Raw genomic sequence first — 25,298 nt, 5'->3', positions numbered from 1 at the left:
TGTTAAAACACAGAACCTGCAGTATAGTAGGGATTGTGGTGGGTTTTTGGTTGTTGTTTTTTTTGAAAATTGCACAACAATATATAAAATGCCACCTAGTGTTGTCAACATTTACTTTCTGCATCACTGCTTGACTTTCATGTCCTTGAGAAAGGCAACTTTCCATCACGTCTTGCTCAACAATAATTTCAGTAAGAATTTCCCTGAGTTAAGGGGTGATGCTTAAGTTGTGCTCCTTCTTGGTCTATGCTTTGTATCAAATAAACGAAGAGACTAAAACTCTATGTTCAGTAAATCATGAGGAACTTCCTAGAATTTCATAGTTGATGCATCCGACGAAGTGGGTACTCACCCACGAAAGTTCATGCTCCAAAATGTCTGTTAGTCTATAAGGTGCCACAAGATTCTTTGCTGCTTTTACAGATCCAGACTAACATGGCTGCCCCTCTGATAGCTGATGTAAAATTTCCTAATAGGGCTGAAGGGTAGAAATGTTATGAAACTCGTTGTGATGGGGTTCCCAGGGTGCAAACTGGACCATGGGACTGCTGAGCTCTCCAAAATCCACCGGCCTGGGATGTCTCTCACACTGTGATGCTGATGTCAAGCTACCAATCTCTAATAAGCACTGCACATATACATTCCAACAGCTTCCCAACCTTGCACCCCAGAACTGTACCGTTTTACACTGGCTAGATGCGGAAAGTGGACATGCACAGCCTTTGTAATCTGAACAGATTTCCCAAGCACTTTAGACAAACTCACTGGTAAATATAAAATGTACAGAAACTAGAATTTAAGTGATTATAAGTGGTTGGCATAAAGGTCAGAGATAGTTAACTTAAGAAAATAAAAATAGAAACACACATTCTAAATCCAAAACTTTTACTCTAAGCAAGAGTAGATTAACATCTTTTTTCCCCCCGACAGATGGTACAAGCAGGTTACAGTTCCCCAAAACACAGACTGGACTCCCTTTCCAGCCTGAGATCAAACATCCCCTGTTCAAAAACTTTGTCTCCCAGACATACTTCCAGGTGCTGAGATTGGGGGAGAGGAGACAGAGGCCAAGTGATGATGTTACTGTCTCTCTACTTTCTTCCAGCTTGCTGGAAAGATCTTTGCTGTGATGTGGGGACCAGGCAGTTTCCCTTACATATGTGCCTTGTCTAAGGAATCTCTGGGATAGTGGGTTCTTTCTTTTTGGGTGTTGATGAGCCATTAATACTGTCTGGCTATTGAGGGCTACTCTTTTGTTGTAACTGAAAGGTTGATTATGGGTGTTTCCAACCTCACAACATATTTCAGTAATACACACATATAGCAATACTTCATAACTCCACATACAATGACAGCACATACAATCCAACAGGATATTAATGTTCAACAGATCAAGACTTTTAAAATGATACCTCACAAGGCATACTTTGTACAAAACTATCATAATTATATCACCATGGTGAATATGGAGGTTCCAGGGTGCTACTTTGAGGTAGCAAATGGTGCCCCTATATTTCCCAATTAAGAAGATTAGAGTTATGGAGTATATGATAGAAACATCCTGCCATGAGTGTAGTCAGTACACGGAAATTCACCATGTTTCAAGCCAAGTTCATCCATCTTTATGTTTAGTCGTACCTCACTCTGTGACTGCTGCCATTGATGGGGATGGTAGAATGAGGCCCTTGATTGACAACGTGCCTGCCTCTGGAATAGATTATATTGTATGTAACAACATGTGTAATAGCCTATTAAACCTTCTGCCTTCTAAAGCGATTAATGTCATTATAGGACTTAATCTTTCTCTACACAAGAAGTTAGTTAATCTTCACACAGTGATGTAGTGTGACACAGGGAAGAAGTTTCAGAATGAAAAGTGCCTACCAGCCATCCATTTTGATTATGCTGTCATAGATTATAGATAAAAGGACAATCGAGCCTGGGTAGGGAGTTTTAGCTGCAAACCAGAATAGTAATGGCTATAGTAAATGACAACTATAACTTGTCCAAAGTTACTTACAATAATAAGTTGCTATGAAGTGTACAATTTTCATAAGAGTTGGTTGAGCATGTAATGCAATTGCAAACACGGGATTTTATATGCACAACTGTGCACCTAGATGAGGTCTTTTGGGTAAACTATTGTTCACTAGACTTAAAAAAAACAAAACACAAAAATCTGAACCAAATACATGTATGTTCACATTGGTGACTGATCAGTTAGTTCTCTCTTGCTAATCAGTATACATGTATCCTCCTATCTGTAGCCTCATTTGCACTATTTAAGCAGCATAAAAGATGTCCCTTCCTGCCATTCAAATAAATAATGGCCTTTGAGACCAAAAAGATGTTTTGTAGCAGATGAAAGCCTAATTTTTACTGATGATGAGACCAAAATATTAACTTAAAATAAGATTTCCTGCCTCCAGATCCCCTTTGAACTCCATACAGAAACTGAGGATTAAGTATTATTCTGAAATATGTTCCTATCTGAACCCCATAGCCCATCAAAGTCTACGGGAAGTGTTTGAATTGACTAAAATTGGCCTTAATTCAGGCTCTGACATAGTTGCATATATGTCCTATGAACAGAATAAAAATGCCTCCGCTCACCCCATTTTTAATACTAATGGTGAAAGGATGAAATCATTGAGTATATTTATGTAAATTTGGAAGACTTTTTTTTATGTTTATTTGGATGACAAGATACAAGTTAAGAGCCCAGTTCTGGCTCCCCTTCTCATCCACGTGAAATTCACTCTTATGCAGAGGGGACCTATGCACCAGTTAAATTCAACTTAGTCTACTTTGAAGACTTAAAGTAGTACAGGATCCCTTTACGGAGGGATGAATTCCTTCTGCTGAATAGTACTGTATACTATTCCACGAGAACCCCCTCTGGCAGAGCTAAAACTGGGATTATTGGTGCATCTTGTTCTTGGAAAGATTATTTATACTCTCTCTGCCCATCCCCACCCATTACAGCCAAACTCCGGTCCCGAATTAGACAAATAGAACAGATGCTATGTAATATATGTCAGATAACAAGATGATTTTTTTTTAAAAAATAGTATTTTAAAATCCCAATAATTTACATGTGAACATACCATTAATTTAGTTGCCCAATTAAGCATGGCCATTTGCTTAAGTGCCAGCATGTACTTAAGGTTGGGTATTAGGAAAAACTTTCTCACTAGGAGAGTGGTGAAGCACTGGAATGGGTTACCTAGGGAGGTGGTAGAATCTCCTTCCTTAGAGGTTTTTAAGGTCAGGCTTGACAAAGCCCTGGCTGGGGTGATTTAGTCAGGAATTTGTCCTGCTTTGAGCAGGGGATTGGACTAGATGACCTCCTGAGGTCCCTTCCAACCCTGATATTCTATGATAGGTATGCTAAACACTTATTTATTTCTAAGTTCCTGTCTTTCTCTCATAAGTATTTCTAGGGCACCCTTCACTGATAACAAAGCACAGATATAAGAATTAAGATTCATAATAGGTTTGTCCATAGTGTACCCAGCTCTTCAAGTACCTAACTCTTTTCAAGGGTGCAAATGATCTTCTACCCTCCAACACGCCCACATAAAAAGATTAAAGCTTTGTGCAAGGCTATTGTAGGCTCACTGTAGTGCGCGATTGCCAGATTTAGATGTGCAGCTCAGGCACACCGTTTTGAAAATTTCGTCTGTATAATCCAAGTGCAAGGACAGTTCTACAAGGGAAAATGTGATTAAAATCATCTTGACACCTCATTTAATCAGAGTGGTATAACAGACTGTCACAAAACTTTGAATATCTTGTTCTCTGTAGGTGATTTGCATGGAAAACTGGATGATCTTTTGCTGATATTCTACAAGGTAATTAGATGCTTTATTCCTGAGCATTTTCACTCTTTAGGGTGGCGCTAGGAAAGCAACTGCATGCCACACAGGTATTGTTAGGTATTGTGTATGTGATATATATTCACTGAACAGTAGGTTGTGCTAGTTCTTTAGCTACTGCTGTCTTTCCACCTCAGGAACCAAATGGCCATTTTGAAGAGAGAAATCTGGCTGTCTTTGACTGAATGCCAAGCAGAGGGCACAGATTAGTGCAGGGGCGGGCAAACTACGGCCCATGGGTCACATCCAGCCTGCGGGACTGTCCCGCCTGGCCCCCGAACCCTTGGACCCTCCCCCACTGTTTCCCCTCGCCCACAGCCTCAGCTCGCTGTGCCACCGGCATAGTGCTCTGGGTGGCGGGGTTGTGAGCTCCTGAAGCAGCGCAGCTGCAGAGCCTGGCCTGACCTGGTCTCTGTGCTGTGCAGTGGTGATGACAGCAGCCGGAGCATGGGCCAGCTGTAGTGCCGCCAGCCACTAGTGCGCCAGGCAGCATGGTAAGGGGGCAGGGAGCAGGTTGGATAGAGGGCAGGGGAGTTAGGGGTGGTGGTCAGGGGTGTAGATGGTGGTCAGCAGGGAAAAAGGGGGTTGAATGGGGACAGAGGTCCTGGGGGGGGGCAGTCAGGAAGGGCGAGGGTTGGATGGGGTGGCACTGGGCAGTCAGGGGCAGGAGTTCTGGGGACAGTCAGGGTACAGGGAGAAGGGGCGGTTTGATGGGGCCTTGGTCCCGATGGGGGGCAGGGCATGAGGAATGAGAGAAGGGGTTGGATGGGGCGGTGGGGGGTCCAGGGCCAGTCAAGGGACAGGGAGTGGGGGTGTGTATGGATGGGGCAGGGGTCTCAGAGGGCCGTCAAGGAACGGGGGGCTTGGATGGGGCAGGAGTCCTGGGGGGGGCTGGCCCATGACCCCCTCCCCTAACCAGCCCTCCGTACAATTTGCGAAACCCCATGCGGCCCTCAGGCCAAAAAGTTTGCCCACCCCTGGACTAGTGTGATAAACCAAAATGAGAGAGAGCTTCTGGTAAGTCCTGGTGCTACTCTAATATTTTGTAAAGGCTCAGTTCTTCAAGAGAAGGAGCCAAATTCATCTCTGGTGTAACCCTACATCCTGGTTGGTTTTAGCCATCATGAAGAATGCGGCAGTTTTCTCCAACCTCTCCAAACTCATTTACACTTCCCATCAATATCTACAAAAGTGCTTTTTAAAAAAATTATTTAGAGGAAGTGAAGTTCAGAGCGCTTCTATCTGCTTAAAGGCTTTCCTTTTTTTGCAAGCAGTCATGCAATTTTGCACAAAATGAAAATATCTTGAGCATCCTCCATTTAGCCTGCAGCAGCTGTTCATGTGTTTCATGTTAAATAAAACATAATTATGATTTGCTAACATGGAAGAAATAAAGCTCCAGGCTGTCTTCTCTGCAGTTGTATATTTAGCTGAAAGCATAAGAATTTCCTACAATAAGTTCCAAATTTCTTTTCTTTTTAGTATGATTCACCACCTTCCAGTTTAACAGATACTCCCTCTGATTTCTTTTTGTGACTGATTATTCTTTATTCATCTGCATTGAACCAAGGCTGGCATGAGTTAATCCAGGTCCTTGAATGATGTAATCCCTCTTTGTTTAATTGGCTCAGTTACACTTTCCACTCATCTGTCAGCTGAAAACTTGAATATTTTGTCCAAGCAGAAACCTAATTAAAAAAATTTAGTACAATACTTACCTATGCAGGGGTCAACTTCCCATGTTATTAAGTTACCAATTTTAGCTACTTCTTTGCTTCCCTGCCTTTTAGCTGATAGTTCAATGAGACAACTTTTCCATTTCCAAATTGCATATTAGACCAGCATAATAGAACGGCTGGATTCAGCATACTTTCAATACTCAAAACACATGGCATGGTAAAACACTCTATTTTGGGAGTGAATACTGGAATGTTTATAGCTGCAAACAGCCCTGGATATGACGTACCCTTTTAAAATATGACATTGGAGAGCAGGGTTTCTCTCTTAATCAGGATGAAATAATGAAAACAGCCCTCAGTGTGAGATGAAATCATGACTCTGCTGGAATCAGTGACCAAACTTTGACGTCAATGGGGCCAGGACTTTACCCAAAGCCATTCATGGTTAGGATATTATTGACAGGATCCTTCAATCAAACTACATTAAAAAAAGCAAACATTTTGTCATGACTTCTGAGTGATCAGGGAATTCAGGGTTGAGAACCTTATTTATGTGCAGAGTAATTAATTGATGCAGATAGGGAAAGCTCAGTCCTCAACATAGATTTACATAGCCTTTAGGCTTAGGAATTTCCCAGTGACACTCTCCTGACATGTGTGTGATGTGCCACCAAGCCCCAGGGACTCCTGCATGGGGAGGTGTATGTACAGGGCCCTACCAAATTCACAGTCCATTTTGGTCAATTTCATGGTCACAGGATTTTTAAAATAAGCAGTTTCATGATTTCAGCTATTTAAATCTGAAATTTCACAGTGTTGTAATTGTAACGGGCCTGACCCAAAAAACAGTAGGGGGATGGGGGAGCAGTCGCAAGATTATTGTTATAGGGAAGTTATAGGGAGGGTTGCGGTACTGCTAACCTTACTTCTGTGCTCCAGCTGGCAGCGGCGCTGCCTTTGGAGCTGGGCAGCTGGAGAGCAGCAGCTGCTGGCCAGAAGTGCAGCTCTGAAAGCAGAGCTACTGCCAGCAGCAGCGCTGAAGTAAGGATGACGTGGTATGTTATTGCCACCCTTACTTCAGTACTGCTGCCTAAAATAATCTTGCAACCCCCCTGTAACTCCCTTTTGGGTCAGGACCCCCTATTTGAGAAATGCTGGTCTCCGCTGAAAAATCTATATAGTATAGGGTTAAAACACACAAAAGACCAGATTTCAGAGGGGAAGAACAGATTTCGTGATCCGTGATGTGTTTTTCATGGCAGTAAATTTGGTAGGGCCTTATGTATATGCAATGGTCTATACTGGCTCTGCACATCCCAGGGATGCATCATATGTCAGGCATGTTCTTGGGGGGGAAGGTGGCTTATAGGCCAGGGCTCTTTTGTGGCCACTTTTCATGGGCATAGTCTGCAGAAAAGGGCCGCAGATCAGGAATGAATTTTCCTTCCTCCCCCTGCCCAATCCTACAAGCTCCAGCTCTTCGTCAACTTGTGTAAAGCATAGTTCAGTTGAGGGAGATGGAGCTGCAGTTTACATCAGCTGGGGATCTGGCCAGTACTACATCTGGGATCCATTTGCAACTCTATCAGCACCACATTTTTAAACTTAAAAGGAATTTCTTCCTTTGAGATAACAAGTGCTATTAGCTTCCCATTAGAGGGACAAAGTGATACAATTGTCTAAACACCCAGCTGAAGAATTCCATTAACTCAGCTGTCTACTGAGCTTGGTGGATTGGACGTGGCTGCTAACCCCCTTTTCAGTTACAGATGTGGCTTACTATACACTCATTGGTTTACTATCCGTATAGTTTTTGCCACAATGTATACACATCTCTGAACCATTCATGAATTAAAAAAGGATAGGAGTTACATAGGTTTAAAGGAAAAATTTGATGATCAGTTGAAGTATTTTACATAATATTATGCCTGATACTTTTTGCTTTCATTTTTTAAAAAAGATTATCTCACCTTTTTTTTTAACCGAAGTGTCCAATTTTTAGATGCTTCATTCCGGGCATGAGTCTTTGTTAAATTACAGTGTTTCCAGTCATTCACCCAGAGCCTTGAAATTTTAAATTGTTTATTGCTAAATTAGACTCTGTTAAATTGGTGTGTAGAGATACCCTGAAGCTGAATAGAATGCAGATAAGAAAGAGAAGCTAATTAACCACTAACACAAAAGAGACAATAATGATGCCGAGAAACAAACAGCCTCACAGAACTAGTCTGCAAATCATTAGAGAGCTATTTTTTGTTCTCATCTCTGAAGTATCTCAAGCTTCTATAGATTTTAATTTTGTTTTGCTCTGGAACTATGGCTGTCAGTGAACATTGGAGAAATGGAAATCACTTTAAAACTTGGCAAGAGAACACTGAAGAGATAAAATACCACTTTGAATTTGGAATCCAGGTATAATTATGGTTTGAATGCAGAATCTAAACTTGTTTTTAAAAAGTAGGGCTGTCACAAGCTTTTCCAAGAGAGAATTGTTAGAGCTTAAAACTACCAGTTGATGTTACTCCAATCAATCCAACTTTCCACATACTAATACCAGTTCCTTGCCTTTTCCTCCTCTGTGGATGTCCCTGCCCTTTCTGAAGCCTCAAGGATTCCTTCCTTCCTCTCTTCTTTTTTTAATTTAACTCACTTCATCTTCAGACTCTCATAGTTATAGTCCTTTTTGTGACCTTTAATTCAGAAACTGCCTGATCAGAGGGAAGTTGCTGCAGGGGATGAGCATGCTGCTTTTGCAACATTCCCAGTCTGTGCTCTCCAGAGAATTGAGAGACCAGGATCAGAAATCAAATACTGCTCTCTCTGAATAGCAGGGCGAACACCAATCGTCAGGCGCCTGATCCAAACCCACTGAAATCAATGGAAAGATGTCACTTCATCAGGCTTTGTATCAGGCCTTAGGCCACCAATTTGCATACAATGGTGGGCCCCATCAGTGTCCCATTTCACTCCCCAGAATGAAGTCAATTGGGAGGCACTTTGTCAAGGAATGCTGAATAACCTGTGCTGTGCCCTGGGGATGTAATGCTTTGGCTGACTTCACAGTATTGGAGTTGTACTGTGTTAAGGTGTATGGTGATAATCTGCCAGTAATACATCTGTATGCCAATGTCTAGTGAGTTTCTTTCTGGCAGGGTAATCTCTATAGCAAGTCAGAAGTGGAATAAACAGTTCTAACATTCCTATCCCTTAGAAATGATGGAGATACAAACATTGCTGTCATGCTTCCTGTAAGCTGACAGTACCCACTGGTATGTTGACAACCAATGCAGGTAAAACATAGTACAATAGATTCGCTAAGGTATATCTCTAAATTGTCATTCATAAAAATGAATTACCTTATATTTTCTGAACTACAAAGTGTGGATTATTACTATGCCTACAAATCCCAGATCTCTTGTCCCCTGAGTCTGAGAACTTTTCAGATCATAGCTTTCTGCTTGAGTATGCTAACTCCGGGCTTCTCAGACTTTCACTCTTAACTGTAAAGTGTCTCATGGGCACCTCGCCTCCCATTCACGATGAACAGACCTCCTCCCTACCATTTGCAATTGTATCACTTCCTCGCAGCAATGGCATTTATGGGAAAATAATATTACATTAGCAGAGTAATGATTTGATTGCTCCTTTTTAATATAATTTAGCAGGCGGAAGCAAGGTTTAGAGTTAGCACCACGTGAGGAGTCAGATTTCCATGAGTCATTACCAGCAAGTGCTTTGCAAACCTCCAGTAGTCCAAAGATCACAGTGTGGGCACCTCCGTCCTAAAAAGGAGAGAACAATGTGACAGTGCTGTCTCTCTGAATCCACGTATTATGTAGATGATCTAGCAATATAACCTGTGTTGCTTGCAGCTCCACTTTTATCATGTTATAAAAACATCCATAACATGACATACAATCTGAAAACCTCTAGCCTTTGTTTTTGGAAATTGATGTCAAGCTATGCCTATTAAGTACATTGCCTCACCAACTTTGTTTTTGTTTTCTCCGGCAGAATGGCCTGCCTTCAGAAGAAAACCCTTACCTTTTTAATGGAGATTTTGTGGATAGGGGAGAAAATTCCATAGAAATACTTATTATCTTGTTTGCCTTTCTTCTTGTCTACCCCAACCATTTACACTTGAACAGAGGGAACCATGAAGACCATATTGTGAATCTGAGGTAACATTTTCTTCTGTTCTTTTTCCATGCAAATGTCACAGAGGTGAATGCCTTTTTGATCCTTTTGCTAAGGTTATGATGAATCTAGTTGCCACAGGCTTGTCTCATACAGAAACCAATGTTTTATTGGGCACTCAGATGTTAATGATGCATCTTAATCTAGCAGGGGGAAGGGATATTTCTACTAACCACCTTAAACATGGATCTGATTCATTTCTCACTCAGGGCCCAATTCAAAGCCCACTGAAGTCAATTGACTTTGCAGAGCTTTCAAGTGTACGAGATTTTGAGGCACAATCCATATTTTGTTTGAATCGGGTTGCCTGTTCCACAGCACTGATAAGGCAGGTGGTGTTCCATCAGCAAAGAAGGGACACTCCCTGTCCAAATACGTTGTAAAACCAGAAGAAATGCACTAAGATAGTAGCCAGGAGACCATGAGCTAAAATCCCACCTCTACTGAGTGCTGTTTCTCAGTGTTTATTATTGACCAAGGAGTCCTACTCCAGCCTTAGGAGACAGGTTAGCATCAGACTTCCTTCATTGTACAAATAAGATAATTGAGAGGCTGCACAAAGTGATCTCGGGAAAAGCTACGGATGTGGGCAGACCCAAGTCTCATCCATTCAGCCACACTGCATCTCAGAAAAAGATGTGCTAAAGCAACGTTATTAGCTATCCTGATTGTACCCACGGGTCTTACCACTGGACAGCACTTCTCCCAGGCACAGGAAGAGAATCCAGAAATCCTGATCCTCAACATTCTACCACTGTCTAGCAAATAGTTGCCTGACCAAATAGTTGTGTCCCCCTCTTGTGATCATTACACATAGGATAAATTGCTCTATTAGCTCAAGTGCTAGAGAGCTATGCAGGGGAGCTCAGGTTCGGAATTCAAACCATGTTGATGTTCCATGGGAGAGGATCCTTATGGTTGCAGATAATGACATTTATTTTCCCAGTATTGTTTTTTTAAAAACTGGTTTGTTTAATTCACACAGTGAGACAATATCCTTAAAAATGGGGTTTATAGTGAAAAAACATAAATCTGTCAATTATGGTGTGACATGCAAGAAAGCTAAAGTGTTCCATATTAAGGTCATTTCTCACATATTTTGAGTGGTTGTATCACATTGGTTAATTTGAAGGCTGAGAGGTGTGGGGACTTCATTCCACTGAAATCAGTGGAGTGACAATCATATAAAACCAATGGAAGATCAGAATCCTGCCTTTTGTGAAACATAGACATGGTGGGTGAGGTTTTGGAAAGAATGTAAATGACGTAAGAGGACAGTTCCCATTGACTTTCACAGGGACTTGTGCTCTGAAGTCACTTAGGTGCCTTTGAATTGCATGAAGCTTCTCTTTTGCTAATGGGCAAGAGCCCACCAATTCCTTTTGCTCTGGGTTCTGTTTCTGCCCAGAAAGTTCTTGCTCCATTAACATTCAGACATCTATTAACTGGTCAAAACTCATCCTCAACTAAATGAATCGGAGAGTAGAGGAAAGGCATTTGTGCACATGGTTAGATCAGGAAAATGTCTGGAAAAGTTATGAGGGATGGAAAAGGAAAAGAGGGAATGGAGAATTCCTAGAAGTTACTGTAGTCCTCACTTTTTGTAATGATTATTGTTAAAGATTTACAGTGTGTGCACTGGCTATAATGGCAGATGTGTTGAATCATAGAAACTATTGCAGGGTTATAGTGAAAAGTGATCATGCAAAAAGCCAGTTTGTGATGCTGCCTCTGTTTTTTCAGATATGGTTTCACAAAAGAAGTTATGAAGAAGTACCGGGTAAGATATCCTTTCTCCCCCCCTTATTTGTTTCCAACATGTGCTAACTGAAGTGTGTGTCAACAAGAAGGTTTGCTCTCAGGAATGTAGTGTAAATACAGAATAATTCCTTCAAGATCAATGGAATTATTTTGCATTTACACAAGTGTAATTGTGAGATTAGAATTTGAACTGTTAGTTTTATTTATGTCCAGAGATGTATGAGATGAAATAGGAAAAGTTTATGAAGCCAAACTGTAAACATCAGAAAAAAAAGGAAGCTAAAAGAGCAACGAAATGATCAAGGCATAATCAAGTATTCCTGAAGGAAATTGTGGAATGTATATATTCATGCTATATTTCTGGGTTAAACCAATGGACAGAGTTGTTCATACAGATTATTGAAGTCCGAGCAAAACAGTGAGGTCAAAATAAACTTCTACAATATTTACTTGTTGTGATTAGCACCAAAGGCTTTCTAGAATGATATCTAATAAAATAATACATTTTACAGTCCCATGGCAAAAAATTTTTAAATCTTCTGCAAGATGTTTACAGCTGGCTTCCCCTTGCCACTGTAATTGACAGCAAAGTACTAATCGTACATGGAGGAATATCAGACACCACTGACTTGGATTTCCTGAATTCATTTAAGAGAAATAAGGTAAGAGACCATGCTTCTATACTGTTACCTTTATTCTGTTTAGTATCAGAGGGGTAACCATGTTAGTCTGGATCTGTAAAAAGCAACAGCGAGTCCTATGGCACCTTAAAGACTAACAGATGTATTGGAGCATGAACTTTCGTGAGTGAATACCCACTTCATCAGATGCATGTAAAGGAAATTTCCAGAGGCAGGTATAAATATGTAGACAAGAATCAGTCTAGAGATAACAAGTTTAGTTCAATCAGGGAGGATGAGGCGCTCTTCTAGCAGTCGAGGTGTGAAAACCAAAGGAGGAGAAACTGCTTTTGTAGTTGGCTAGCCATTCATAGGCTTTGTTTAATCCTGTAATTCATAATCCCACGATTTCAACAGCTTCCACCCCACCATCAACCTCAGCATGGACCAATCTACATGGAGGTCCACTTCCTAGACAACACAGTACAAATATGACAGTCACCATTAACACCCTATACCGAAAACCCATCCACCGCTATCCCTCCAGCTTCCATCCAGACACACCACACATCCATCGTCTACAGCCAAGCGCTGAGGTACAACCGCATTTGCTCCAACCCTCAGACAGGACCAACACCTACAAGATCTCACCAAGCATCTCAAAACACAATACACAAGAAATAAGGAAACAAATCAACAGAGCCAGATGTGTACCCAGAAGCCCTGCTGCAAGAGAGGTCCAAGAAAGAACCAACAGAACCACTGGCCATCACCTACAGTCCTCAGCTTAAACTCTCCAACACACATCAGGGATCTATGACCATCCTGACAATGATCCCGCACTTTCACAGGCCTTGAGTGGCAGGCCAGTCCTCGCCCGCAGACAACTGCCAACCTTAAGCATATCCACACCGCAACCACCACCGCACCATAGTAACACTAACTCAGGAACCAATCCATGCAACAACTCGAGCCACTCTGCCACATATCTACAGTACACCATCACGGACCTAACCAGATCAGCTACAACATCACTGGTTCATTCACCTGCAGGTCCACATGTTATATATGCATCAATGTACCAGCAGTGCCCCTCTGCTAGTACATCGGCCAAACTGGAGAGTGCCTATGTAAAGGATAAAAATGACACAAGTCAGATATAGGAATGGCATATAACAAAAACCGGTAGACACTTCACCTCCGGACACACATAGCAGATTTAAAGGTAGCCATCTACAGCAAAAACTTCAGGACCAGGACTTCAGAAAGAAACGCTGAGCTTCAGTTTATTTGCAAATTGACACCATCAGTTCAGGATTAAACAAAGACTGTGAATGGCTGCACATACAAAAGCAGTTTCTCCTCCCTTGTGTTCTACCTCAACTGCTAGAAGAGGGCCTCATCCTCACTGACGAACTAACCTCGTAATCTCTAGACTGATTCTTGCCTGCATATTTATACCTGCCCCTGGAAATTTCCATTACATGCATCTGACGAAGTGGGTATTCACCCACAAAAGCTTATGCTCCAATAAGTCTGTTAGTCTATAAGGTGCCACAGGACTCTTTGTTGCTTTTTATTCTGTTTGTTATCTCTGAAAGTGTTTATTAGTAAAAATATTAAGTAAAGTTATCTAAGCATTTTATAGATTTAGAGAAGACAGTAGATATAACCTAAAGAAAATACAGCAAAATAGAGACAATGACTTCTTCAGAAGGAAACATTTGTGGTGAATGGTGCCAATGGATATTTTGAGCTGGTGTAAATGAGTGTAGGTCCATTGAGATCAGTGGAACTACACCAATTTACACCACCTGAGCATCTGACCCACTATATAGTAAGACCATATGTTTGCCTAGAAAATATGAAAATTACCTTATTTTAACAACTCAAGGAAGTTTCAGAGAACTAGGAAATCCATCAGTGTGTGAATTTCTTCCTTTTCAGTACAGTTCAACTTTCCTTTAGTGATAGTTGTGCACTGGTGCCCCAGCCCTACAATCTGATCTGTGCAAGCAGAGCCCCTCAGCCTGCATGGAGCTACTTCACACCTGGGTGAAATCCCACAGAAGTCAAGGGTCTCTGCCTATTTGGATCCTGTTTCAGGATCAGGCCCAGAGGCAGCCAAAATTCCACTTTTCATAATTGGAACAAACTCAGAAGACAAGAGGTCAAATTCAGCCCTGAGATTAAGCAGGTGCAACTCCTGCTGAAAACAGTGGAAGTTACTAACCTCAAGTCTATGCTTGGTCTGTTATTTGCAGAAATTAATGCAGCTTCTACACAACTCATAATTAACATGTGAAATCACCTCCACAGGAGAGTATTGAAATACTTCAGTGAGAGTCAGACATTTATGGGCTGGATTCCAGGCTATGTGCTGGCATTCGTGCTATTCCAAATTGATCCCTGGCACAATCTACTGCCAGAAGCAGTTTCTGATATCTAGCTATTATTTTTTTTTTTTTTTTTGCATTCTACACAATCCCCACTGGGGCCAGCTCATATTTTTGAGTCAGTGCCTTAGGTAGATAATAACTGTTTGGGTGTTGGTCAAGATAATGGGAAAAGACAGCTTCTGCTCAGACTCTGGGGAAGAAAATTATGGTAGTAGTAGAATCAATTTTCTTTTTTTTTAATAAATTGTTTAATACACATACTTTTTTGGCTAAAAAAATGAGCTAGTGCAAGTGACTCTCAAAAGAGAGTGGAAGAAGCAGCCTAACTCTTTCAAGAAAAGGTTTGTTTTAAAATAAATTGCCATAGCCAACCTATGCAGCTCCAGAAGAGCACTAGCTCTGGTGAACAATCAAGGAGCTTAGGTTTATTTAAGGATATAACGTCTGATTGACTACTGGATTACTCCAGTTTTATCCTGGTGTTAGTCCATTGATTTCAATTGAGTTAAACCAGAGTAATGCTACAGTAAAAAGTGGGGAATCAGGTCCATGTTTCTCAGAGAATACCATTTCATCCCCAATATTATTGATAAAGGGTCAGATTTTCAACATAGGTATCTAACTTCCAATGGAATTAGGTACCAAAGTTTCTACCCTGAGTTCAAGAAGTGTATTTGGTGAAAAGTTAAAACCCAGAGTTTGAATCCAGAGTTGTGCTGTGTTAATATTTCCTTAAAGCAGTTGTTTTGATATATGAAGCATATGATGAAATATGGTGCATCTTTGACTTTTTTTATTTATATAAGCATCAGTAAATATGCACTGATGAGTCTGTCTTTTAGATGAAGTCTGTGCTGAGACCACCAAGGCAGGATATTGCTGTCAAAGGAATGACCAGGCCTTCATCATCATCTAGCCATAGAAGACAATACACCAGTGATCTGTTGGATGTTGGGAAGCACATGTGTCTACTTCATGATGGTGTGAACTCTGGCCCACTCCTAGAGGCACCGTATCTAGAGTCCAGTGTTTGTATGCCAAGCATGCCTTCAGAATTAACAGCAAAGGAATGGAAACAAGTATGTGAAACCAAATATAGGCTTCTTAAAAAAAAACCCTATCTGTGTAGACACATGGAATTTAATTTGTGTAAACAGCATGTTTTGATTCTCAGATGTATAGAGAAAACTTTTAACTTCAGACATCATTCTGGGCAGTCAAGGCGATTTCATTATAGCTGAATCTACCTTCTGCCTCTGGTCATTCAGATGCATTTAAAGACATGTCATTCTGTTCTTCAAATAAATATGTTTTATGTATTATATTTCCTCAGTGTTCAAAATGTCTCAATAGCAAACATTTCAATCCATTTCAGTAGGATCTGATGAAGTTGAGTGTCCTCGTGTGGTAGGATCTGATAGTACAAAAGGTACTTTTAGTTTATATGGGCTATAATTTCCCAGTCATCAGTCAAAAACTGCACCTATTTTGTGGTTGCAATTCACACACCAGCAGGCTTGGGGAGCTGGACGCTGACCTGCCCAACAAATCCCAACTCTTCGGATTTCTGGTATGCAGGGCCTGCTGTTTGTCTGGGGAGAAGGGATTTACCTTTGTCATCTTCCCTCCACGTTTACCTTGTTTACCAAAGAACAAGATTAAGACCTCAGTTTATAGTAATTTAATAAATTGTGACAACTCTGTGATTTTAATTCACAGAGCTGCTTATAATCTGAAAATATAATTGTTAGGCAGGAGTATATTTTCTAAATTTCTCTTTGGTCAGCTCCTTTAGGCAGAAGTGGATAGTTATATTGGCTTCTCTGTAAGCAACTCTCTTCTAAAATAGGAAACCTGTCTCCTGCCACTGACCCATGTGACTTAGGAAGGCAGGTCCTTATACCAATACAGTGGAGACTGATAAAACTTTAGCGTAGAACTTAGACCATTCTTTTGAAATGTGTGTCTTCCAAAGACAACAGAAAACAAAAAGCAAGTGTTTTGTTCTTTCTTGAGAGTATTAGTTCCTGAAATAGTTTGGAAATACAGGATAAAATCTACCTAGTGATTGACATTTAAAAGCTCAACTCAGATAGCTTTATTTTAATAAAGGCAAATAAAAAGAGAGGTTTTCCAAGCAAAAGGAATGTACTAATTTAAGGAAATAAAGAAAACCTGAGAAGACTATACTGACACTTAGCTGTATCTTATTGTGCTTGGGGACCCTGTAATGGCCATCAATTCTAAATAATCTCCCAGGTTGTTGCTGATGTTTACTAATTGTCAGTAATCATGTGCGTTGGTTTCCTGTTCAAAGGTGGTTGATATTCTTTGGAGTGACCCAAAAAACCAAAATGGCTGCACACCAAACAAAGTTCGAGGAGGTGGTTGCTACTTTGGGCCTGATGTTACCGCCAGGCTGCTTAAACGGTATAATCTGAAGATGCTGATCAGGTCTCATGAATGTAAACAAGAAGGTTATGAGATCAGCCATGATGGGCAGGTAAGATCGTCACTTATCAAATAAAATGCTGCTGTGAACTTCCCAGAAAACCCTGTAGGAGTAACTTCAAACTTATCAACTAAAATGATTGGCGAAAAAGAGTGAGTTCTATAAAATAGATATTGGGAATATTCACAGTACTCATGTGAGGTTGAATCATGAAGTTCTTTTTTAGGCAAAACTCTCCTTGCCTTTAAGGGGAGATTTGTTAATGACTGCAAGATGGCACCATAGCAATCTGTGCTTTGAAGTTGCTACAAACCTCTGCTCAAGTTGCACCATCTCCTCCTTAGGAAAGTGCATTTTTTTAAAAAAAGCTTGTCTTTGTGTCTCTGCAAAAGGCTCACTTAAAGGCTCACTGAATGTGAGGACCAGCACTTTGTAATAGAAACACTATAGAGCTTACTGCAAATGCTTCTGCAACTTTTTTTTTTGCACACTGGAAATTTGTCAGCACAAAAGCTAGTTAGAGCTGCACCACTGAAGGTAGGGAAAGAATCTGAGCTACATTTTTATGCCTGAAATCTTACCTTGGGTAAATTCTAGGACTGGGAAATTGTTAGGGAAGATGTTTCTTGGTCATTTCCTGTTGCTTAAGCCTAAAATTCCAATAATCTTTTTGTATCTATGCTAGTCCATTATTATGAATTTCATTCATTATTACATGGGTTTGCGAACTGAGGGTCATAACGAATTTTCCCTCTGATTTTTTACAGCCATGTGCAGAATGAATTTTGTTATGTGCACCAATATGGAGGTGATGTGTGGTGGGGGTGGGGCCAAGGGGTTTGGAGTGTGGGAGGGGGCTCAGGGCTGGGGCACAGGGTTGGAGTGCAGGGGGGTGAGGTCTCTGCCCTGGTTTGCAGGCTCTGGGGTGGGGCCATGGATGAGGGGTTTGGGATACGGGAGGAGACTCAGGGCCAGAGGGTTGGAGTGCAGGGAGGTGAGGTCTCTGGCTGAAGGTGCGGGCTCTGGGGTGGGACCAGGGATGGGGGGTTCAGGATGTGACAGTGGGCTCAGGGCTGAGGCAGAGAATTAGGGTGCAGAGGGGTGAGGGCTCTGGCTGGGGGTGTGGGCTCTGGGGTTGGGCCAGAGAGGAGGGGTTTGGAGTACCCTGGGGCTGCAGCAGGGAAAGAGGACTCCCCCCAAGCCCTCTCTCACTGCAGCAGCCCGGAGCCACGGGAGAGGCACATCTCCCCAACTGCTGCAGCTCCAAGCCCAGGGCCATGGCCAGGATGCCTCTTTGCAGCCGTGGCAGCTCTGAGGCCAGGGCCAGGGTCGGGGCGTCTCTTCCTGGCTGCAGAAGCTCTGAGGCTGGGGCCAGGGGAGAGGCACCTCGCAGCAGCAGCTCCAAGGCTACGGGAGGGGCGGGGCACCTCTCCCCATCTGCGTGGCCCTTGATAGCATGGTGCGCAGCCTTGCAGCTTAGAGGGAACTTAGGTCATGACCCCCCTGTCCTTCTCGTGTTGCTAGATGAGAGGTGAGTTCCAGTGAGGGAAAGGTCAAGGCCCACTTTATTTTATGTATGTCAGTGTACATGTTACTTTAATTCCTCCAAGTAATTTCCTTCATCTTTTTGGCCTGTCTCTCTCACACGCATGGCTAGAAGGAAGGGAAGGAGATTCAAAACCGTTTAGACTCCAGGGAACTGTTGCCTTTGTGGCAAGTTTAGTTATGTGTTGTTTGTCTTATAAAGTGAAGTCCTCATGGAACAAATAAAAAATATAGTCCTGAAGCAGGACTAGAGTTGATATTTTGTTTAGCAGAGCAGCCATTGGCAGACTTATAGATTTATTAGGGTTTTACACTGGATTTAATTCATTTTGTAACCTCTCAGTTTTCTAAAGCCAGTTTTAAACTTCAGTCCAAAAAAGGGGCAGCTTTAATCAATCTCATTGATTTCTTTTTTTCTTTTATCAGGTTATCACTATTTTTTCTGCCTCTAACTACTATGAAGATGGCAGCAATCGTGGTGCTTATCTAAAACTGAGTCCTGATTTGATACCTCGCTTTGTGCAGTATCAAGTCAGCAAATGGACACACAAACAGACTCTTCACCAGAGGTACAGTAAGGACAACACATCTAATGAATACATGCATAGGTGCTGACCCTGTGGGTGCTCCAGCCAAGCTCACCCCACGCACCCCGCCCATCCGCCAGTGGCCCCTGCCAATCAGCTCCTCCTGTTCTTCCCAGCGCCTCCTGAACAGCTGTTCTGCAGCGGGCCAGAGGCACTGGGATGGAGTGATGAGGAGTGCTCGGAGGAGCGGATGAAAAAGGTGGGGTAGGGGTGGAGCAGGGATGGGAAGAGGTGGGGTGGTGATGGGGCCTTGAGGGAAGGGGTGGAGTGGGGGTAAGGCATGGGGCTAAGTGGGGATTGAGCACCCCCAGGGAAAATTAGAAGCCTGCACCTGTGGATACATGTACAGTGTATCAATACGAACCCAGAATGTATGAATTTTTCACAGTAGAAGTTACATGAGAGGTTTAATTGTATTTGCACAGCTCTTTGTTACTTGGTTTTCTTTTTTTTTAATGGGTTTAAAACAAATGTGATAACAGATAACAGGGGTTCCAGCAGCTCTAATTTGATTGTTCTGAGTTATTTGCAGTGATATAAAGAGATTCAAGGGCAAATGTATAGGATATGTGTAGGGCCTGATTCGCCATTGTATGACAGCATTTTCACACTGGTGTAATGCCATGGCATGAAACTGGAGGAATACTGGTGTGAATCAGGCCCAAGAATTTTGTCAGCACAATTCCGCCATGCCTGGCACTAGAGTCAGCTTTGCTAATGTAAAGGACTTATAACTTGACTGTGTAATGTCTGCCATAAATAACTGAGCCACCAGATAAGCTCAGACAATTCTTTTTGGTTTTTTAATGTCACTGTTTTAGGAGGGCTTATTGCAGGGCTCCTAAACTGAGATTGTTTGTTACAGAGGATTGGTACACAATAAATACTGCATATGGAAAAATTTGAAGAGCTAGAGAATTTCAACCCTTTAATTGTCCACTCTAATTATTTTCTTCATAGGGTGAGCGTAGTTGAATGGTCTGCATTAAAGTCATTACGAGAGAAACTTTACTCCCGGAGATCAGAACTCATTGCAGCTTTCAGACAGTATGACCCAAATTACACAGGTAATGAAACCAACCACACTTCTCCTTTCATTTGCAAATGAAAGTATTGAGCTCTTAAAATTAAGTTGCCTGCATTGTCATTGAATAGGACTAAAAATCCACGCTCTCTACAATGTAGTCAACAGCTATTAAATATCTGGATTTGTATTATTATTTTATTATATTATTAATATAACATTATTTCTTCTGTGTAGTAGGATAGTTTCTTGTGTAAAGGCATACAAACACTGCATAGAACAAACTTCCCCCAAACTGGAGTGCATCAAGAGTACCGTTGGTGTTAATATTTGATATGTATCAGGAACACAACATATTTTTCACATGAATGACACCCACTGAGGCAACTGTAATCTGTAAAATACATGATTAAACAAAAGAAGAATCTATTTCTGTGAGACTGAGTGTCCCCAATTCCCAATGAAGTCAGTAGGAGTTAAGGGCCCTCAGCACCTTACACGAGGTGCTCAACACTTCAAAGGGATCAGGCCTTAAATATGTTTGTGAAAAGGTTGCTGTTGGATGCCATTGGAGTAGGTCTAGAAAGCGGTCTCTTGCTTTGCCCTTCATCACTGGATCTTTGCCAGTGCTTATGTAAGTACAAGGCAGAGTAGAAGAATATGCCAGGGAATCAAGGACGCATCATAGTGCACTGCTGGTTGGAGGTCTTGTGAAGAATTTCAGGGTTTTGCATTTGTGAGGCTTGGCGAACGGACCCAAGTCATGCCGGGTGGGTGTAAGTTTCACGAGCTCCTAGAGCTCCCCATAAGTGAGGTGACAGTCTGAAGAATGTCCCTGGCTCAAGCATCAGCCTCTCCATTCTCTGTCCAAAGAATATGCTGCGCAGTTAGATTCCATACCTTTGAGTGTCAATCTGCCATCTTCCACCACATAACACGTAACACTTTGTACTACCCCATTTAGGCCCAGCGAGTTTCTTGTTCCTGAGAATTAGGAACTGCACAAAAGCTTCTTCCAAGTCAGCAGTGTCCAGAGCTGCCTCTCGCTGTATTGCAGCACAAGGTTTCTGAAAACGGGGGATGGAGGTGGGGAGAAACTTGACCAGTTCACTTATTCATATAGGAGTCTGATAGATTCTGTTGGATCTTGTGTAGTTCTGTTATAGGAGAGCTTTGAAGTATGGAATTGTTTGATTATCCAGCCTGATTTGCTGCCTCAGTGGTCGGGGATTCTCCAATTACTCTTTGTATGGGAAACCATGGGAAACCGGGAGGTGGGGTTTAGTTGTGACAGCTAGTCAATGATCAGAGGGGTAGCTGTGTTAGTCTGGATCTGTAAAAAGTGATAGAGTCCTGTGGCACCTTATAGACTAAAAGACATATTGGAGCATAAGCTTTCGTGGGTGAATTCCCACTTCGTCAGACGCATGCTTCTTTCCAGGTGAAATAAGTGAAGGGGTTGGTATTGAAATCCAGGCCTCAGGTCCTTACGCATCATACTGGAAGAGGAATCCAACTAAGAAAGAAGTGGGCAGCTGAAGAAATTCACAGATAGAAAATGCCCCAACTATGAGAGTGAGGGTTTGAGCGGGCACAAGTCCAGCAGTGCTAAGGCAGTCTCTGCTTCGGGAGCATTTCCAAACTCCTCTGTTGCTAGTCATCTTCAGAAAGCTATGTCGGTGTGAAACTGAGGTCAAGGGTAAAAAGAGAGAGTGAGCACCTCCGCCAGATAGTCTGACAAGTCCGTAGAATGGGTGAAGCTGTCAGGCAGTGCACTAGAGAACATAAACACTGAGGTATCAAGTGAAGGTAAATCTGTGGTTTTGACATTGGATGGACTATTTGCATAGGAATAGGGATTGAAATCTTGGGGCACTGAAAATCTTTTCCTCATGACAGTACCTCACCCAATGTCCTTTAAAGATGATAACCCAAATGTTAAGGTCATAAACACCATTTCAGAGCTAAACAGTCAAGTCACATTTTCTAGGTCTTATGTTGGCCTGTCAGCTGTACATGGTAATATAGCTACAGTATATGTTTGCAGGACCTCAAATCTGTAACATTCCTTTTGAATAAAGTAATTGCTCAGTATACAGTTATTTCAAAAGTACGGAAACACTTCAAATATTGTCTAGTTTTTCTGTGTTAAAGAATATCTGCATTAGACTATTCTGCAACTTGTTAAAAAAAACAGCAACAAAAATGGCTAGCAGTTAGTAAGAGTGTGTTATTTGGCATGCATAATTTATAACCATGAAATGATCCATTTTGACAGGAAAAATTTCTGCCACTGAATGGGCCTCAGCAATGGAATCTGTTTTACATCTGGATCTCCCGTGGAGGACTCTGCGTTCTCGGTTGGTGCAGCTTGCTCCAGATGGAAGTGTCGAGTATCTTTCATGTTTTAATGATTTAGAAATAGAGCCACCCATAAAAGAGGTAAGAGGAAAAAGAGTCATATCCAAATCTTAGAGGAACATTTTCTTGGAGGCTGGCTGCTAAGGGCCAGATTTTCAGAAACGTTCAGCACTCACAATTGAGGCCAGATTTTCAAAACGCTCAATTTCCATAGAGGAAGCTAAATAAAATGGTCATATTTTCAAAAAGTGCTAAATAGGATGTGAGCTCTTTTAACATCTCTCCATTTATTAAAGTGACTTAAGGGTTTTTCTACACTGTTAAGTGAAAGCCTGATTGTTGTCTGGATAGGCATACCTTTAATTTATCTAGCATGAGTAACAGTGGCAGTGAACACATGGTGGCATGAGCTTGTACTTGGGCTAGCCACCTAAGTGCAAGTCTGCTGGGGACTCTGGGTACATGCGCAGGTTGCAAGGCTGTGCTGAAGCCTGTGCTTCCATTTCTGATGTTAGTTGTGCTAGCTAGATTAAAACTGCTATGGGTATGCTACTGTGCTTCAGTCATGATTTCACTTGCAGTGTGAATTTACCTAAACAGAAACAAAGAGAAGTCTGGTGGCATTTTAAAGACTAAGATTTATTTGGGCATAAGCTTTTGTGGGTAAAAACCCACTTCAGTTCCATGGACACCTAAATAGGAGCACTTGGGTGCTGAGCCCTTTTGCAAGTCTGGTCTGTAGTTGAAGTTTCCATTTTTTTCAAAGTAAGAAAAGTCAGGTCACTTTCCATATGCACCTCTAAGTTGTGTGTCTTTGAGTGCATAATATGCAGCACCCCCAACAGGTTATTTTCACTTTCATTAATAAGCACTGATCATAGATGTGAAAGGCTCCTTATCCCAGTAACAATTCTCTTATCCATTTCGTGGCAATGTATCTGGCAATTGAAAGACAGACAGGTACTATCTACTGCTGTCTTTTCAGGGCCGAGGAGAAATCCCTGCTTGGAAGCTGTACTGAAGGAATCTTTTTAATATTTGAAAATGTATGCTTTGTGTATTTGTTTTGTTTTTTAGATTGGCACAATGTCTGTCATGTTTGTTAGTCTAAATCAGATTGAGGTACGATCTGCCCATGGTATGTAATTTGAAAATCTTTTTAGGTTCAACCAGCTTTGGTGGAAACCCTGTACAGATACAGAACTGACCTGGAGATAATCTTTAACATCATTGACAAAGATCATTCAGGTACATGAGGGTAATTTCTGCTTACAACTACACATCTATGAAGCATATATTTGTTGTTATTGTGTGTAAGTGATGTGTGTCTGAGGCAGCCCTTACATAGCAAATAAATTCAAATGGTGGTAGGTGGCAGATAGCCTTTTTGAAAGGAGGCAGGTGAGTTGAACAGTGCACTGCTTCTCTCTTCTGTCTCCTTTAGGTCTGATTTCCATTGAGGAATTTCGCCAGACGTGGAAACTCTTCAATTCTCATCTCAAAATCGACATAGATGATGAATCCATTGACAACCTAGCCCGCAGCATTGACTTCAACAAAGATGGCAACATTGACTTCAATGAATTTTTAGAGGCCTTTCATGTAGTTAATAAATTTGAAAACAAGTAGAACCAGAATTAATTTCAGAAGTTCTTGTTCAGAGCTTCACTATCTGCCAATGATGATATGCTGCACTGAGAAATGTAATGCCTGTCTGAGAAAGAAGGGACTGCATGGTAAACATATGAGGTGGAGAACCAGAAGCATGGTGCTGTTTGGGGAAGTCATTTCTTAGCCAGTTGTAAACTGTGGACAGCTGCTAGACTGGAGAATATTAATGATGAGAGAGAAGAGACGAAAAACTTTAACATGCTTCTTATGAAGTAGTCGCCTGATGGTAGAGCAGAACACTGCCATATTAGCAACTTGTTTGATTCCAGTCCTTGTTTCTTTATCACCTGACCATTGGGAACTTGATCACTGCCAGTGTAGCTCCTTTAACCCTGTGGGAAGTTAAGATGAACTTCTTTGTGTGGCTCAACAACAGTCCTCACAGATTAGAAGAATTGATGTACTCTAAAGGAAGTCCTTTCTGATAGGGAAAAGTAGAGAGATCCTTCGGACCAGCTATCCTATGATTGAAAACTGAGAGGAGAAACACCCATTTACAGAAATTATTCTACATTTAAACTAGTATTTTGCATGAAGATAATAAATTAATAATTTCAGCTCACTACTACCTCTTTTACTATTGTTTACATACATAGCCTATTATTTAAATACAGAAAGTGCTTGCTCTTGTTACTGATTCCCATGTACACTAGGGTAGTTAATAAACATTCTTTTGAAAAGCCTGCCCTTATGTGTTTTTTCTGAATAGGTCTCATATGATAAGAATGGAGATCCATTAAGTTTAAACTCAAAGAACGTTACTGTCTTGAATGGGCATAAATATGTGGTCAATAACAGAATAAAAATCTTAGCTTTCAAAGCAATTAGAAATGCGATATATTATCCTGCTTCACTGCTCTTGGTATTATATGGTTCACACAGTAGAATGTTGATTTCCTTCATAAATAACTTGAGTATTTTATTAAAGAGGAATTGATTAAGAAAATGATGGTAATAAGGAAGCTTGGTGGCACTGAGCATGAGATGCTTCAACATAGCAAAGAAAAAATTCTTGGATTTGAACATCATATGGAATGGGGTCATGGAACACAGCAATACAAGAGGTTTAGATTCCAAGAAAGCAACGTGTGAGATATTAAGAAAATGACTGAGCTTGGTGCAGT

At 41.5% G+C, this 25,298-nt stretch overlaps 1 protein-coding gene across 3 annotated transcripts in view; it reads left to right on the top strand.

Annotated features, from left to right (window-relative positions):
- The window catches only part of PPEF1 (protein phosphatase with EF-hand domain 1), a 59,947-nt gene extending 35,091 nt beyond the window's left edge, over positions 1 to 24,856 (top strand). For all 3 annotated transcript variants that reach the window (XM_032763411.2, XM_032763407.2, XM_032763413.2), the window contains 11 exons: positions 3,808 to 3,854; positions 9,572 to 9,738; positions 11,498 to 11,534; positions 12,028 to 12,177; positions 15,377 to 15,613; positions 16,852 to 17,037; positions 18,958 to 19,100; positions 20,079 to 20,185; positions 22,421 to 22,584; positions 23,667 to 23,751; positions 23,948 to 24,856. In XM_032763411.2, coding sequence (XP_032619302.1) covers positions 3,808 to 3,854; positions 9,572 to 9,738; positions 11,498 to 11,534; positions 12,028 to 12,177; positions 15,377 to 15,613; positions 16,852 to 17,037; positions 18,958 to 19,100; positions 20,079 to 20,185; positions 22,421 to 22,584; positions 23,667 to 23,751; positions 23,948 to 24,132 — 1,508 coding nt within the window. In that variant the 3' untranslated portion in view covers positions 24,133 to 24,856. The remainder of the gene's footprint in view (positions 1 to 3,807; positions 3,855 to 9,571; positions 9,739 to 11,497; positions 11,535 to 12,027; positions 12,178 to 15,376; positions 15,614 to 16,851; positions 17,038 to 18,957; positions 19,101 to 20,078; positions 20,186 to 22,420; positions 22,585 to 23,666; positions 23,752 to 23,947) is intronic.
- Positions 24,857 to 25,298: the final 442 nt, after the last annotated feature.

Source organism: Chelonoidis abingdonii, chromosome 1 (genome assembly GCF_003597395.2).
Source record: "Chelonoidis abingdonii isolate Lonesome George chromosome 1, CheloAbing_2.0, whole genome shotgun sequence".
Classification (NCBI taxonomy): Eukaryota; Metazoa; Chordata; order Testudines; family Testudinidae; genus Chelonoidis; species Chelonoidis abingdonii.
Note: the sequence above shows the minus strand (reverse complement) of the source record. Positions and strands in the feature narration are given on the sequence as shown.